Source organism: Rhizomucor pusillus, assembly GCF_041956525.1.
Source record: "Rhizomucor pusillus strain CBS 183.67 unplaced genomic scaffold VTP01scaffold_11, whole genome shotgun sequence".
Taxonomy (NCBI): Eukaryota; Fungi; Mucoromycota; class Mucoromycetes; order Mucorales; family Lichtheimiaceae; genus Rhizomucor; species Rhizomucor pusillus.
Genome location: NW_027192153.1, coordinates 415204 through 430156, shown reverse-complemented (window position 1 = coordinate 430156; position 14953 = coordinate 415204). Strand labels below are relative to the sequence as shown.

Here is a 14953-nt window from a genome sequence, read left to right as displayed (position 1 = left end):
GATGGACTTTCCGGCTTCGAGTGAGAGATAATGACAGAAAGGCAACACTCCTTCGACGTCGGCGTATGCGATGTTATAAAATTCACGAACGCTTTTCGCTCGCTACACTTGCGCGCTTGGTGGCAAACCCAGTACTGATACGAGTTTGTGGAATAAACTTGCTTGGCCTTCATAAATCTCCATCCTCCGGCGGCTTTACATCCGCTTGTTATAGGCTTTTATCTTCGATATAAAACTGTAGACATGAGGCTAGTGTGTGGCATGATTGCTGACAATCAGAAACTGAGTTCGTTAGAATGTTTATGATTGTATTTTTCGATGTTCCAGAGTTATACATACTTGGCTTTCCTGTCACCTTTTATTCGGTAAATGTGAAGGAATACCGACGGGCATTGTATATGTTGTATAAGAGTAGCACAAAAAAGACTGTTGCGCGATGCTGATTGTTAACGGCTTTTACAAGGTAAACCACAGCGACTCTATTGTGTACAGCTATCCATTTTTCAATATTCTTATTACTTACTACTAGCATGTATCCTTGATACATTAAGACATGCAAATTTGTCTTCTGTTGCTTGCTTCGTGTTTCTATCCATATAGTAGCAGTCAATGCGGTAATAACATTTTTGGAGAAATGTATTCAGTTGGAGCGTCGTGTACTTGAAGACTCGAAAGTAAAATATGTTTTATATTTGGCACGGCTGCTATTAATAACAGATGTCAAAAGACATTCCATAGCATCGAGCTTTATTATCATAAGAATTTGAACTTTAGGGCGCATCGAGAATATCCTTTTAAAGTTTGGCTTCCAAAAATTCTGCTCGCTTCTGCGATTTGGCCTTATCGTACTCTTCCTGGCTGATAGGTCGAGCTTCGACTGCCTGTTTATACCACGAGTCAGTCATGCATAGAACAGCAACTTATATTTGCATTTTCTGAGCTTACAGGGTTGTAACCGACACGAGGTTCCACGGGTTCACCGTTGGCCTTCTTGTAAATAGTGACAACTACTGCTCCACCAAGACCAACGTTGTGTTGGAGCGCATAACGCACGTTAGGCACCTGGCGATCGCCAGCCCAGTTACGGAGTTGCCATGTCAATTCTGGTAACAACGGAAAAACCATTATCAGCACACCTTCGGTAATTAAATATCGAACTCGTAATAGTCACCCGCGCACTGTGCCAAACCGGTCGCGCCCAAAGGATGTCCCTTGGAGATCAACCCACCAGATGGGTTAATAACGTATTTGCCACCATAAGTGTTGTCACCAGAATCGATAAGCTTATGTGCTTGACCAGGAGGAGTCAAGCCCAGAGTGTCATAGGTAAGCAGCTGCAAGCGACGCTGTTACTATTTGGAGTCTCGATAGCGTTCAATTCTTTCCGGAAATTACCTCGTTTGCAGAAAAGCAATCATGCAATTCGACAACTTGGATATCATTTGGTGTGATTCCGGCCTTAGCATACGCTTCGGCAGCAGCACGGCGTGTCATATCTGCACCAGCCCATTCGATAGCATCCGTCGAAAGCATTCGAGGGGAGTCTGTCGCCATGACTTGGGCGCAAATCTCGATAGCTTGGTTTATCAAATTGTGCTTATTGACAAAAGCTTCGCTAGCGACAATGGCGCATCCAGCACCGTCAGAGGTAGGGCAGCACTGGAGTTTTGTCAGAGGCCCATAAACCTTGGGGGATTGTTTGATTTGATCGAGGGTATAAATATCACGGAATTGGGAATACGGATTCCTGGAGCTGTGACGATGGTTCTTCTCGGCGATCTTGGCCAGATGCTCCTCAGTTGCACCGTACTTTTCCATGTACCCGATACCTGCGTTGCCAAAGATCTGCGCAGCTCCAGGTGCCTTGGGCTCGAAACCTTTCTCGGTTGCCATCACCATCATCACGTGATCTGTGCGGTTACCTCGCTGTCAGAACTCAACCCGGAAAAACATCCGGTTTAATACATTACCCATGGGGTTCGTGCGATCCGAGAAAGTCGAAGAAAGAGAGCCTCTCGCCATTCGTTCAAAACCGAGTGCCATCGCACAGTCGACCATACCAGAGGCAACAGCGTTGCGTGCTTGCAACAATGCAGTTGAGCCCGTAGAGCAATTGTTGTTGACATTTATGATTGGGATCTGTGTGCAAAGTTCAGGTCTTCTGGCAGTTTTCAGTCCTTGTGTATTGAAAATACCTGAGTCATGCCTAGTTGATACAGAACGCGCTGACCAGCAGTGCTATCTCCGTAGACATAGCCGCATGCAGCGTACTGAACTTCATCGTATGTTATGTTAGCGTCGTTTAGAGCCTTGACGGCGGCTTCCAAGCCAAACTCTAGCGGTTTCCATGTATGAATTAAACAACAGTGTCTCCTAGTCTTCTATGGTAATGCTTACCGGGATAGTCGACTTCGCCGCGAGGCTTTATGAATTTGGACATGCCGACACCGATGACATATACTTTGTTGCCTGGAGTAGCCATTGTGTGGATATTGGAAGAAAGAGCAGTGATGGAATTAGAAAAGTGTGGGGAACTCGATCGGTAATTTGGATTACACGTGTGAAATTCAGGCGGATGATGAACAAGGGGAAAAGCTATTGGCAATGTCAGTGGAGTTAGCATGTGCTTTAGTGGAGGCCTAGTGCGCCTTTCCCGTATTCAAATAGGCATCATTGTTTCCTGGATTAATAATCTGCACAACCAGACGGACGTTCAGAGTCAACGATAATGAATACATAAAACACACTTTTTTCAAGAGAAATAATAAATATTATTTCATCGTTCCTTGCCATACAGCTCTCTAACCAGGAATGCAGCAACATCAAGGTCCTAAAATATTGACCAGCAATTACTGATCGGTATTGTCCTAGAAGAGACTATACGTAGACATACCTGCCAATATTGCATATGCGCGCTGAATGCACTCAAATAGGGATTTTCCAAGATTCCTTCTTGAAGGCAGTAGTCCACGCGACCATTCTTATTCAGTGCCCGCAGCTTCTCTGCACCTGAAGTGTCCGATGTTGGTACAGGCGATGCCTTCTTTCGATATTTTTCAATCAATGCTGGATCGCTTCGTGATCTTGATCTCAGCGTGGGTTCGTCTGCTATCTGCGTTGCAATGTTGTCGCTTTGTCCTGCATCCATACCGTCTTCCGTTGTTGTACCAGCTTGCTTAGACAGCCCAAGTCCACGCATAAACAAGTTTGTTGTCAACCCTATTTTGAAAGATTCGTACATGGCTCCGGCACGATTTGCAATGCCGGATCCTACGCTGAAACCAGCATCGATCATACTTTTCAGCCCTCCTTTAACATAGGCAATTTGTTCCGGTTTCAATTTTGCTGCATATTGCCGAGCTATTAGAGGTTCCAAGCGGTACGCAACAGGATCGGACTACCATCATATCGTTAAGTATCGAAAAGTTTCGAATGCATCACTCCCTTTCCAATACCTTATGGAAGATGTTGTATAGGTTTTCAACAGCGGGGTAGCATATGGTAACTGCGGAGGAGATGGTCGACATATCTGTGTATACAGGCAAATCGCCCGAGCTTGGAAAGCCATTTAGGGAATGGGTATCATGGCTGGTATCAAGAAATCGTCGTGATACAATCTTGCATCCACGTAGTAGCAGAATTACACCGAGAGGAGAACCCACGGCAAAAAAGTTTTGTACCGGAAATAAAAGAACTGGCGTCTTCTTGTCCATTGCCGTTGGTATACGTTTCTCATCGAGCATCGAAATTGTCTGTTGCTCCTGGGAAAAATGTAGAGGCTGGATACTAAGGATATCAAATGCTAGCAAGGACTATCTCGTAGATTACAACAATGATAAGTAAGCGGTACAAGATCTGCATGCTTGTAATTAACTGTACTTACACCAAGCGAATGCCCTACAAGTGATATCTTGCCATTTCGTTCATGAAAATCCGGATTCCTATGTACAAACAATTTATACACTCGATTCAGCTCACGCGTTACTATCAGAGTCATTTGATCTCGATATTTTGCAGTGAGATAGAGCGGCACTAAACGACGTGAAACATTAATATTGATTTTATAAGATGGGAGAAACGGTAAGCAGACATAAAACTTCATACCATCCAGTAATACATCAGATACGACAAGTCGGATATTTGGAACACCTTCCAGCGTAAGTTCATCAAGAGTTGGGCTGCCATCATCCGCGCCGATAGTCCCTAAATCCATCTCCAGATCTTTATCATCATCATCGCTGGCCATGCCAAACGATATTTCGTGTCGCCAGAGGACCGGAAGCACCTGTATTCCATTCGATCGTTGCGGGCTGCCTGTTGCAGAGATCGCCGTTGCATAAGCCGATTTCATTGTTTTTCGAAGCATATTGACATCTAACCCGGTGGCTAACGTTAACGAGATGCACAAAAATAAACAAAGCTTATCATGTCATACCATGGACAAAATTCTGGCCCAAGCGTTCAGACATTTTTTGACCAATTCTTGAAATTATATACTGTAAGAAAATGATTCATAGTCCATCAATGTATGAGACATACCCGTGAATCACGAACACTAGATGGTCGATTTTTCGCACTTCTTCCTCACTTTGTTCATTTTCATAGTCTTCAGTCTCCTGCTGAGCCATTGTCTCGCTGTCCACATTTCTGGTGTCAGCAACGTCCACATCATCATTCTTCTTATCGCTTTCCGTCGTTTTGGGAGTGGAAGAGCTCTTTGTCTTGCTTTGTTTCTCAACTTCTGGATATCCACGCAACAAACGAGTACCACCAAGATTAGACCTGTTCGTCAATCGTGTGATAATAGTCTTTGCAATTTTGCTCCCTGTTGTATTGCTGCAAAGAAATTTAAAGAGTCATTAACATCTTGAGTATACCCATTGCGTCCAGATACGTACTAGAGTAACCAGGCAGTATTTGGCCCAGTGTATACGATATATTGGCCAAGGTATGGGCCTAACAAATTCCATTGCTTTTCAACAGGCTGCTGCTCTAAGCTCTTTTCCAGCTTCTTTTCCTCAATTGCAGTTGCGGATCTCTGGATCTGCTCGATGTTATCGTCATCATACTCTTCATCTTGGTCTGCAGTTTGCGCTGACATCGCAGGATCTTCGGAAATAAGATATGGTTTGTGCTTGCTGCAAAATACAGAATTGAGTATCGATAGGTAATCGCATTTGAATGAGACATACTAGTATCCAAGCTCAATTTGTTCGGCAAGATTTTCTTCGCAGGGAATCCACTTTGAACCATCGCCTTGCATGAACCATGTGGCTCTGCGAACTTCGTACATCGGTCCTTCCCAATATATAGGTTGAATAGTGCGTCGCGTCACATCCACCTCAAATAGATGATCTTCATTAACCGGTACAATAGCCCTCACATCATTGTTCTGCAAAAATTAAAAACTTGTGAGGTGGCATGTTATCATGTGATTTCTCAGCGTACCTTGTACGCCTTTTCCAGCGCGTTGGAGTCTCGTTTGGAAAAAGGAACCCAATTCTTGGGAGGTGTCCGTTTCTGAGAAGTTTGTGACGGACTAGGAGGTGTAGCCGACAATTTTTTGCCGGTGTTCTTTGCTCTTCTTATAGATATCGGGTCCACGATAGGGCTATCGACTGCGTGGAACCTGGAAAGTTGTCGTCAGGACAAGTTATGCAAAGTCATTGTGCCCTACCATCTTACACTGAGGCTTGGCACGTCTGCGTCTGGTATAAGGCTTCGAGTACGAGCTGCTCTGCGCTGGCTCGTGCCGTATGATTCTGAAAGGATTGTAGAGCTCGATTCGGTATCTGTCATTCTTGCAGGAACGGAAGCGTGAAGAAGGACGACCAAGCAGCATTTCTTTTAATGCTCCGCCACAACAATTGGCTTTCTTTTTCCACCCACCAAAAAATCATACACAAAAACGATCATGGCAACTGATCAGGAATCAGCAACGGTACAAGAGACTACTCGATCAAATGATCAAGGTAAACAGTTTGCTGACAGTATGGCCTTTCTTCATTGCTCATATAATTATAGCCGTACCCGGAGATCTGCAAAAGCTGATTGTCGAATTGAAAGACAAGATCGGTTTGCTCAAGATGCAGTTAAAACCGATCGTGCAAAAGTAAGCAGCTTCTTGCTACCGATTTTGACAGTCTATTGACCTTTGCTGTTCAAGATATCACAATGGCGAGATTCAGACTTCGAAAGGTGTATCTTTTCTCGAAGTCAAGTATCAAGTTATGCTCCAATATGTGACACAACTCGCATTTTATGTACACATGAAACTCTCCGGAAAGAAACTCGAAGGACATCCAGTAGTTGAGTCACTTGTTGAATTACGAGTTGTATTGGAAAAGATGAAACCCATTGAGAGCAAGCTGAAATATCAAATCGATAAGCTTATTCGCGCAGCTGTCATCGGCACACAGAAACAAGAGGATCCAACAAAGACGGATGAAATCACAGCAGTTGGTAATTGCTGTGTATATACATTTTGCACTTACATATATATACTAATACATTGCTTTAACGATAACTGTAGCCAACGATCCTCTTGCATTCAAACCTAATCCATCCAATCTTTTGGCCAGAGACGATCAGGAAGAAGACGAAGAAGACGAAGATGAAGGTATGGATATAAATGGGAGTCTCCACCTGATAGGAAACTTTCGTTGCTTATCAAACCGACAATTGATAGATACCACAACCAAGAAGACTGGCGTCTATCGACCACCAAAACTTGCACCTGTCGTGTACAATGAAAAGAGTGAAAAACTATCAAAGAGAGAAAAGGATGAAGAACGAATGCGGGAGCGGTCGTCACGATCTCGAGTTATGCAGGATCTTATGGCAGAAATGCAAGATGCTCCTGAGGAGGCCGATGTCCACGGCGGCGTCCACGAGGAAAGTGGTGCTGGCGACAGTTTGGATCGCTTCATCAAAGAGAAGGATAGATATGAAGAAGATAATTATGTCCGTCTGGTCACCACACGGAAAGAAAAGCGACGAAGAAATGCAAAGAACAACTTGCGCTTCGACAACGAATTTGATGTAAGTCTAGAGTTAAATTGTCTTTTAATAGCATGAAAACTTAATCTTTATATTTTGCAGAATTTGAATGATTTCAGCAACCTGATCGGTATCAAGGATGTGGAAGAGCAGGAAAACGAAAGATTCCGCAACGTCCTATCTCGAAAGAAGATGCGTATTCGCAAGTAGAATCCATTTGTACATATTGATATATGCATGTCTTTTATTTCTATACACAGTTATGATATTTGTTTATTTTTGCGCGTGTAAAAGTTTAAGGTTCCAGGCGCTTGGGATCACGAGGGAAGAGACTGGTACGACGGATGTTGCCCAAAGCCAAGTACAGCATGACAACACGTTCTAGACCAACACCACCGCCAGCATGTGGAGGAGCACCCATCTTGAAAGCATCAATGTAAGCTTGGATGGTAGAAATATCGACGCCGTGTTCCTTGGCACGCTCTTCCAAAAATTTGGCGTCATGGATACGTTGAGCACCTGAAAGAATTTCCTCGCCGCGCATGAAGAAGTCATAAGAGTTGGAGTATTTGGGATTCTCTGGGTCAGGCATAGTGTAAAAAGGTCGAACTTCCAGAGGGAATTTGTCGAGAATGTAAAAGTCGGTGTGGTACTTCTCCTTGACGATTTTGCCGAGTAACTTCTCGTTAGGGGTGCTAACAGCAGACCAGATTAGATTAGGGAATCTTGGTCTTTATGTATAAGATACGCAAAGTCAATTGACTTACCTCAAGTCTTCATAGTCGCCAATCTCGACACCAGCTTCACGAAGAAGCTGGATGGCATCAGCGTACTTGAGACGGAGAGTCTTTGGCAAGAACTCAAAGTCCGCGAAAGGATATTGGCGTTTGACGGTTTCGATTTCGTTGTTATATCTTTCCTTCAAGTTGGTAAAGATGTAGACAAACATCTCATCCAAAACATCCACAACTTCGTGATAATGTTCCTGGATAGCCATCTCCATATCGAGACCGACGAATTCAGTCATATGGCGATGAGTGTTGGAGTCTTCGGCGCGGAAAACAGGTCCAATCTCGAACACACGGTCAAAGTCAGCAGCAATGCACATTTGCTTGTACAACTGAGGACTCTGAGCCAAGAATGCATCGCGCTTAAAGTAAGAAATCTTGAAAACGTTGGATCCACCTTCGGATGCTGCGGCGATCATTTTTGGAGTGTGAATTTCCATGAACTCTTTCTTCAACAAGTATTCACGGAATAAGAGACAAACGGCTGACTGCAAGCGGAATATGGCATTGTTTGTTGTTGTACGCAGGTCAAGGACACGGTTGTTGAGACGTGTGTCGAGGTTGACACGCACAAGCACAGGATCCTGTTCAAAGTCTGTTTCTGGACGGGAAGCATCCTCCAGCGAGAATACCAAACGTCCCTCTGCCTCGGATTGGATGTAGATCTTGGAAATAGAGAGCTCGGCATCCGAAATAGTACAGCTCTTGACTTCCTCCACAGGCTTAGAAATCTTACCCTCCACCAAGACGATGGACTCGGCAGGAATGCCGATGCAGAACTTGATCATCGGCTTGCTGATGGTTTTGTCGTCAGCAGAGATGATACCTTGGATAGTGGAAACACCTTGACGGAAAACGAAAAAGCACATTTTGTTGCCGGTAGCACGGGATGTATGTACACGGGCTCTGATAGTAACATCCTCTCCAACGCGGGATCCGTTGATATCTTTGATAGATTCGTATTTGATTCCTACTGAAAATGTAAGTCTCTCATCCTTGTTATGTATAGTGATTCCATTTTCCTTGATACCTTTTCTTTCTTGAGACTGGTGCATGGGAAGTTTGCCATATCGATCTTGAGAAAAGTCCTGCATGGCACGCGTTAACGTACCGTCAAGTACAGCATTTGCAGCCGGTGCTACTTACGACATTGGAAGCTTCTCTAGCCTTTTTCTCTTCAGCAAGCTTAGCTGCAGTAGCGGCCTTACGTTCGGCCTTCTCCTTCTCCTTTTGCAGCTTCTTGAAAGCTTTCTTTGAAATGGGGTTACCGGCATCGCTGAGGTACAGAGACAAATGTCAAACAATTTGGACAACGGGTCATTATACACTCGTACTTACTCGCGGTAGACCTCTTCGGCGTTTCCTTGAGTTTGTTCCTCGACCTTCTCCTTGACGGGTTCAGACATATTCAATAACTGGGAAGAAGAGAGCGAATCGCGATGGATTGCAAATTTACGGTCGCGCCCTCCACCTCCGATACAAGCCATCAAGTCATCTAGACTCATTCCAACTCAACTGCTGCGGGAAAGGCTCGGCATAGTCATAACTTTACCACAGTATTTTCTAAAATTATAGAGGAAACCCATAATAGAGGCAAAAGCTGAATGCTAGATGTGGAAGAGCTATTGGGTAGTTAAAGAGCTATATTGTGAAAATTATTGAGAGACGAGAAGGAAAAGGGAATTGGAATTAAAGGGAAGATCTGTCCACACATCGAATAATACTATGTAAAATGAAGGGTGGTCAATAGTTTTGATAAGCTGGCATGCGTCAAGAGCATGGTATAAGGTATCGATTTCTTGAGGGAATATTTTGGTCGTGGTAATTCTCTTTCAGCAAACATTCACTTTATTGAAACAAAGTCTCAATTTGCGTTCTTTAAGCTCAAGGAAATAGGATTCGCTAAAGACTGTAAATGAGAATCAAAGCTGTCGTTATCGATGATCTTCCTCCTTACCGCTAGACAATTTCAGAGTAAGATCCAACAGTGAATGCTACTGTTGGATGGATAATGTCTGAACATTTTTTCGTCCTTCTTCCATCACACTCTAATGGTTTGAAACAGCCGCGACCCGCATCGAGCCTCTGATTCTCTGGGCTGGCTGCTGTCATGGTTGACCAATGATAAAACAATATTCTTGTAGATTATCGATGCATCGATATACGCAACCGTCAACCATCATTGGATCCCGGAGTGGTATCTATACCTTTTTCATTGTTCAAGTTTTTACCCGAATGGATGTGGTTTACCACGACCAGTGTCCAAGTTGTGAATGGCCGGTAAGGATAAACGTTTGTGATAGGGGAGCTGGCCGACATGCTGTGACACTTGCACGTTACTTGATATGGCCGTAATGGCGTGCGACGCGTACCATGATGGAAGAAAGGGTATCGATCCTGGAAATGCATTTGGCGCAACTGCGCCGTGATATCATGCGGATCCAGCCGCCAGCAATCCGTGTTTTGTTGAAAAAGAAGTTGTGCCGCTTAGATACTTACCCGTATCGAGAAAAATGGCCAGATTAATAGGAACAAACCCTTTTGTGCACGGTCCCAGCTGAACGGCCCTTTGGTTGTTCCTCACCATGATACTCCCCGTAACTGACAGAGTAGACGTACGCGCTCTGACCAGTAGCTTGGTAGATTGGTCAGTTGCACTATCTGTCGGTACTTTAAATGCCATCGTATAGTAGCATACAGCATCTGATCGTTGTCGGCGAGGATGGCGCCGCTGAACAGTTCAGGCGTGACGTACTGCATGCGGGATCTTCATTTCGCCCTTCGAACGCACTAGTTTTCGGGCCCAGCTATTTGCACACCCTCTTCAAACACTCCGAGTCATGCTGGGAACCTAAGGTGCCAACTGCACACAAAATAACACGATTCTTCGCTGGAATTGCTTTCCACAGAACCAAACTGGACCATGTTCAAGCTATGCAAAGTTCTTGTGAGATGCTGGAGATAGAGATTAACGTTATATTACATACATGAATTCCATGATATCGAAAATGACCCATGCAGTCGAGGTCCTCTTTTCAATAATTGCAATCTTCTCCTTCAGCATGTGCAGTCGAAGCTGCTTTACTTCTCCCTTTTGATACGTCTTTCTCGAAAAAAAAGGTTACAGGAAAATCTGCATAATATGCGATAAAACTTACTCTTCAAGTCCATCAACTACCACATGTTTCTCAGGGCAGTCGTTCTTAGGGAGATGAATCTCTTCGATTCTGCTACGGCCGCTCTCCTTCATCGACGCTTACAGTATTGAGTATGCCCGAGAGAGCGATGCTAACGGCCAATAAGGTCAGATCAAGTCAAATCTCGCCACGATCCAATAATCGTACCTACTGCAAGTAAGACCACTGCAGTCTTGTGAGCTTTGGTTTCTCCAATAGCGCTTGGCAGTATCGATATAAAAATGGTTGGTAACCTCCGATGCTATTAATAGCGACGTTTGGAATTTCCACCTTTACGCCCTTGACCTGGGAAGAAATAGATTATTATTTGTTTGATGTCCGAGATATTAGCTGAACCCCACCCTGTCGGCCATGTATTTGTGCAACGGCTCAAGCATAGATACATCATGCTGCTCTATAGCAAAGCTTCTGGGACATCTTTTTGGATGAATCCCCACATTTTGGATGGAAGCACTCGATGATTCATGCTCGACCATCCCAAAGCCTTCACCCAAAGAATCGTTCCCCGTTTGGAGCGCCAGCTCCGGCTCCAGCTGGTCCTGGATCTTCTCTGATAAAAACTATGCCGATAAGACACAAGCAACTGGTGAGAATCATCAGCAGATATTTACAGTCTCTATTGAGAGCTCTCAGCAACCTCATTTCCGTCTGTACCTGCAGGATGTGCTGCTTATAATAATGCACGAATTGTGAAAGTCGGGCGATCCTAACAACGCATCGATTCTAGAGCCACAGGATTAATCAAACCGGTTCTATGAACCCGTTCTCACCAGTCGCTTCACCTTGTAGCGTAAAAGTGCATGTAACGTTCCAGAATCAAGGGATTCCTCGAATTCCCCGTATGTCCGAGGTAGAATCGACATTTATCTGTTACTCTGCCTGCCACGAAGATGCCATCGATGGAATATATCTGCGGTAGGAATTTGTGTTCCGGAAGTCCCCAATGCCTTTGCGCGAAGCGCATCACGCTCCAACACATTGAGGAGATAAGGAGTCGAACGCTACTGTTATGGACTAAGGCGATGCCGGGCGTGTGTGCGCCGCGACGCAGGAGCGCCAACACCAAATCAAGGCGCATTCCATCGAGCGCTGATCCGAATAGACCGGGAATTCGACGGCGGTGTGCTTGCAGTCCCGAAGCGGATGCAAAACCACCGGGGGTTGGAGGTTTCTGAAGGCCAGGCGAGGTTAATATTCAATGCGGATTTCACTGAAAACATTTTCGGTTACGGGAACGAGCGTAGCTTGTCCTATATATATTAAGATACAGTTTGTAGCCGTTAATACTTTCAAACGGCGTCAATGATTAGCCGCTTCATGCAGCTTTTTAATCTTCTCGTTCCTAATATTTGGATCTTCTCCGCAGACTCGCATGTTTCGGTTCTGCTGCACAGTTGCTTCTTCGATCGTGGCATTCTCTTTCCTGAACTCATTTGCAGGGAATTCTACCTTCTCAGCGCCGTCGGCAGTGTGACGAGCATGTCGATTCTCATGCCAAAAATCCCCGCTGGACGTCTCTCCATTTGATTAGTTTAGGTTTTCCAATATTTAACTGTCGATATTTACATGCGAAGCCGAACGTCAGTTCCTCGGAACAGGATTTCAAAATATTATACCAGCGATTCGAACTTTCCACAAGAGCTTCAAATAACGCGCAATTCCATGATGACCGAAGCTCGTAAAGCATGCCGAGAGCGAGCTCCTTATCAAAAGTTAACCATCTGGCGATAAGGAGTCCTCAGCTTCGATTGTAAGCACTTACTTTCGGCCATGCAAGAAGAGACGCAGGAACGCACTAGTTTTTTGAGACTGTTGTATGCATGAAAAGGCGGAGAACGACTGGGTGCCCGCTGGGCATGCGCCATTTGGCTTTCAAAGCAGGCGACGTCATTTTTATAAGCTCGACAAGTATTTTTAATACAGCGTTGCAAGTTTCCAATTGTAGGTCCAAACTATCGTACAGTTAGCATTGGTGATCAGCCATGCACCAATTGCAAGATGATAATAATAAACTTATGGAGCTCGACGTTTGTCTTTATATCAAAGCCCGCTTTATTTAATTACATGACCTTTGCTATACTGTGCACCATTTCCTATAATAACGATGATGTTAGTTTCAAGAGTAACATTATATTTGTAATCAGGCGCCACAACTTACCTCCTTAGAAATCAAATGGCAAGTCTTTTCAACGAGGTTCAACAATGTATTGATATCGTTTGACCAGCCATTAAGAATCTGGTTTGCATCTTTCTTCACCTGGAAAGATACAACACCTGCTGGGCGATCAATACGTGCGTAGATGGTCTTAGAAACCACGAGTTTGGACAAGAACTCTTCGGTATCCTGTAAAATCGAACAGCCAGGTTCTTTAGACTCTAAGGAAGAAAAAGTCGGCGGCAAAACATACCCGCTCGTTTAGATCAAGAAGCTGCATCAAGCGTTTCGTAGTGATTCGAGTGTAATATTTCGCTACTACGCGGATGTTGTGCTCAATTATACGATGGTGTAATTCTTGCCATCTCTTGTTTCCATCGTCGGTCGACTTGTTAAAGACAGATGTGCTTTCAAGTGTGCTGCCATAGACTTCTGTTATTTTAGGCCATCGCATTAACTCCGGAGTAACAAAACATTTTGTCAATTCCCTAGATGATTTATAAGTTGCTGCAAAATAATATGTAACATTCCATCAACTTACTGATATAATGGGATTTGCGCGAGTTTTGGATCCTGGTATGTTCTGTGCAAGAGATCAGATTGCTCATTGTCGTAAGGCGATAGAACCACAAATAGGACCGCATTTTGTAGCACCTAAGATTCGTTCAGTAACCAGACTGGATACGACTTGGTGCGTGAATACCTCTTTCCACTTTGTCTCATCCTGCTGGATAGATTCAGAGTCGTATATTTGTTTGTAGTATTTGTGAACGTTCAAATATTGCTGTTCATGTAAAGCGTGTCGGATCATAAGCTCGTAGTATCGTAATTTCAAATCCTACTCATGCATTAGTTGATTGTTCAAAGTATTCGAGTTTGTGTATATACCTCATTCTCCTTGTCTTGGAAGAATCGCGTGTTGATCTTTTTAGAGATAATCTGAGTGCGGACATAGTCGTGTTTTGCAAGGCACAATCGCATTTGTTCAAGAATAAAGTCTGTTTTCTCCCGTTTTTCCATAGAACCGAATGTCTCGACCTGCAGCTCCTGCAAAATATCGGCAGCTTCATTGATTTTGCCCTCATCTTCCTTGATTTGAGCCAACAGACGTGTCACACGAGCTCTTTCGACTTCAACGTAGATCTAGCAGAATTCATAAAGATCTGTGAATCTGGTCGTTCCGACCGTCGTAGACTGCAGTTTTTACCTTGCCCTCCGTGACAGTCCGAAGTGTATCGATCAATTCTAGCTTCGTAGCCATATCAGGCGTTGAATCGAGATAGGAATAAGCTTCCTGCACCATTTTGGTAGTTGCTGCTTTAAGTTGACCATGTTTCTTTGAAAGTAGGATGATTTGCTCATTCAAAAGCTTCCAGTCCTGCGCTTGACGGCACAATTTGATGACTTGGACTAGAATCCGTCCTGTCGACGGCGAATCGGCAGCCTATTCACACGTTTAAACAAGCTGATTCTTGTTGTGCAATTGATTTGCTGTCTTACATTGCGCGCTTGCTTTTCCAATATCATCAACTTCTCCAGAGCTTCATGGAGTTTACCTTGCTGCAAACATTTAAGTTGAGTGCTGCTTATTATGTAAGGTACCTGGCAACGCTCACCTGTGTAAGCGTCTCAGTCTCGGGTAGCAAGGCGTCCACCTGTGGACTAAAGTCTTTTTCCATCTTTTCGAGCTTTCCTTCTGACATTGCGATTAGGAACAAGTGGGTACAAGGGAGTTACGCGTCAGCCCGTCCGTCCGCCCAAATCATTTTTCAAACTCATCAACTGCCGCTGAACACTGCAAGGAACTGAGCGTT

General features: G+C 44.3%; 8 protein-coding genes across 8 annotated transcripts; 1 reads left to right on the top strand and 7 right to left on the bottom strand.

Moving 5' to 3' along the window:
* Positions 1-794: 794 nt before the first annotated feature.
* VTP01DRAFT_1656 (uncharacterized protein) lies at positions 795-2482 on the bottom strand (the record flags this gene model as incomplete). Its single annotated transcript, XM_069380030.1, has 7 exons — positions 795-881; positions 946-1103; positions 1172-1334; positions 1396-1910; positions 1971-2139; positions 2196-2335; positions 2398-2482. 7 exons carry the CDS (start codon positions 2480-2482, stop codon positions 795-797), a joined length of 1317 nt encoding a protein of 438 aa, XP_069238080.1.
* Positions 2483-2776: 294 nt separating this feature from the next.
* VTP01DRAFT_1655 (uncharacterized protein) lies at positions 2777-5799 on the bottom strand (the record flags this gene model as incomplete). The annotated part of the gene is made up of 11 exons (XM_069380029.1): positions 2777-2830; positions 2894-3397; positions 3456-3812; positions 3884-4032; positions 4105-4374; positions 4436-4482; positions 4540-4836; positions 4899-5138; positions 5193-5392; positions 5449-5629; positions 5678-5799. 11 exons carry the CDS (start codon positions 5797-5799, stop codon positions 2777-2779), a joined length of 2421 nt encoding a protein of 806 aa, XP_069238079.1.
* A 115-nt stretch (positions 5800-5914) lies between these two features.
* VTP01DRAFT_1654 (uncharacterized protein) lies at positions 5915-7209 on the top strand (the record flags this gene model as incomplete). Its single annotated transcript, XM_069380028.1, has 6 exons — positions 5915-5972; positions 6025-6112; positions 6167-6462; positions 6533-6619; positions 6689-7041; positions 7102-7209. The coding sequence occupies 6 exons, from the start codon at positions 5915-5917 to the stop codon at positions 7207-7209; spliced, it is 990 nt and encodes a 329-aa protein (XP_069238078.1).
* An 85-nt stretch (positions 7210-7294) lies between these two features.
* On the bottom strand, positions 7295-9193 carry VTP01DRAFT_1653 (uncharacterized protein; the record flags this gene model as incomplete). Its single annotated transcript, XM_069380027.1, has 5 exons — positions 7295-7694; positions 7767-8757; positions 8818-8875; positions 8934-9063; positions 9126-9193. The coding sequence occupies 5 exons, from the start codon at positions 9191-9193 to the stop codon at positions 7295-7297; spliced, it is 1647 nt and encodes a 548-aa protein (XP_069238077.1).
* A 458-nt stretch (positions 9194-9651) lies between these two features.
* Positions 9652-10196, bottom strand: VTP01DRAFT_1652 (uncharacterized protein; the record flags this gene model as incomplete). Its single annotated transcript, XM_069380026.1, has 4 exons — positions 9652-9689; positions 9745-9781; positions 9835-9924; positions 10038-10196. 4 exons carry the CDS (start codon positions 10194-10196, stop codon positions 9652-9654), a joined length of 324 nt encoding a protein of 107 aa, XP_069238076.1.
* A 22-nt stretch (positions 10197-10218) lies between these two features.
* On the bottom strand, positions 10219-10547 carry VTP01DRAFT_1651 (uncharacterized protein; the record flags this gene model as incomplete). Its single annotated transcript, XM_069380025.1, has 2 exons — positions 10219-10344; positions 10407-10547. The coding sequence occupies 2 exons, from the start codon at positions 10545-10547 to the stop codon at positions 10219-10221; spliced, it is 267 nt and encodes an 88-aa protein (XP_069238075.1).
* Positions 10548-11017: 470 nt separating this feature from the next.
* VTP01DRAFT_1650 (uncharacterized protein) lies at positions 11018-11847 on the bottom strand (the record flags this gene model as incomplete). Its single annotated transcript, XM_069380024.1, has 5 exons — positions 11018-11075; positions 11136-11269; positions 11326-11544; positions 11639-11707; positions 11767-11847. 5 exons carry the CDS (start codon positions 11845-11847, stop codon positions 11018-11020), a joined length of 561 nt encoding a protein of 186 aa, XP_069238074.1.
* A 1197-nt stretch (positions 11848-13044) lies between these two features.
* On the bottom strand, positions 13045-14842 carry VTP01DRAFT_1649 (uncharacterized protein; the record flags this gene model as incomplete). Its single annotated transcript, XM_069380022.1, has 9 exons — positions 13045-13077; positions 13143-13328; positions 13393-13627; positions 13681-13793; positions 13843-13977; positions 14028-14282; positions 14347-14583; positions 14640-14699; positions 14756-14842. 9 exons carry the CDS (start codon positions 14840-14842, stop codon positions 13045-13047), a joined length of 1341 nt encoding a protein of 446 aa, XP_069238073.1.
* Positions 14843-14953: the final 111 nt, after the last annotated feature.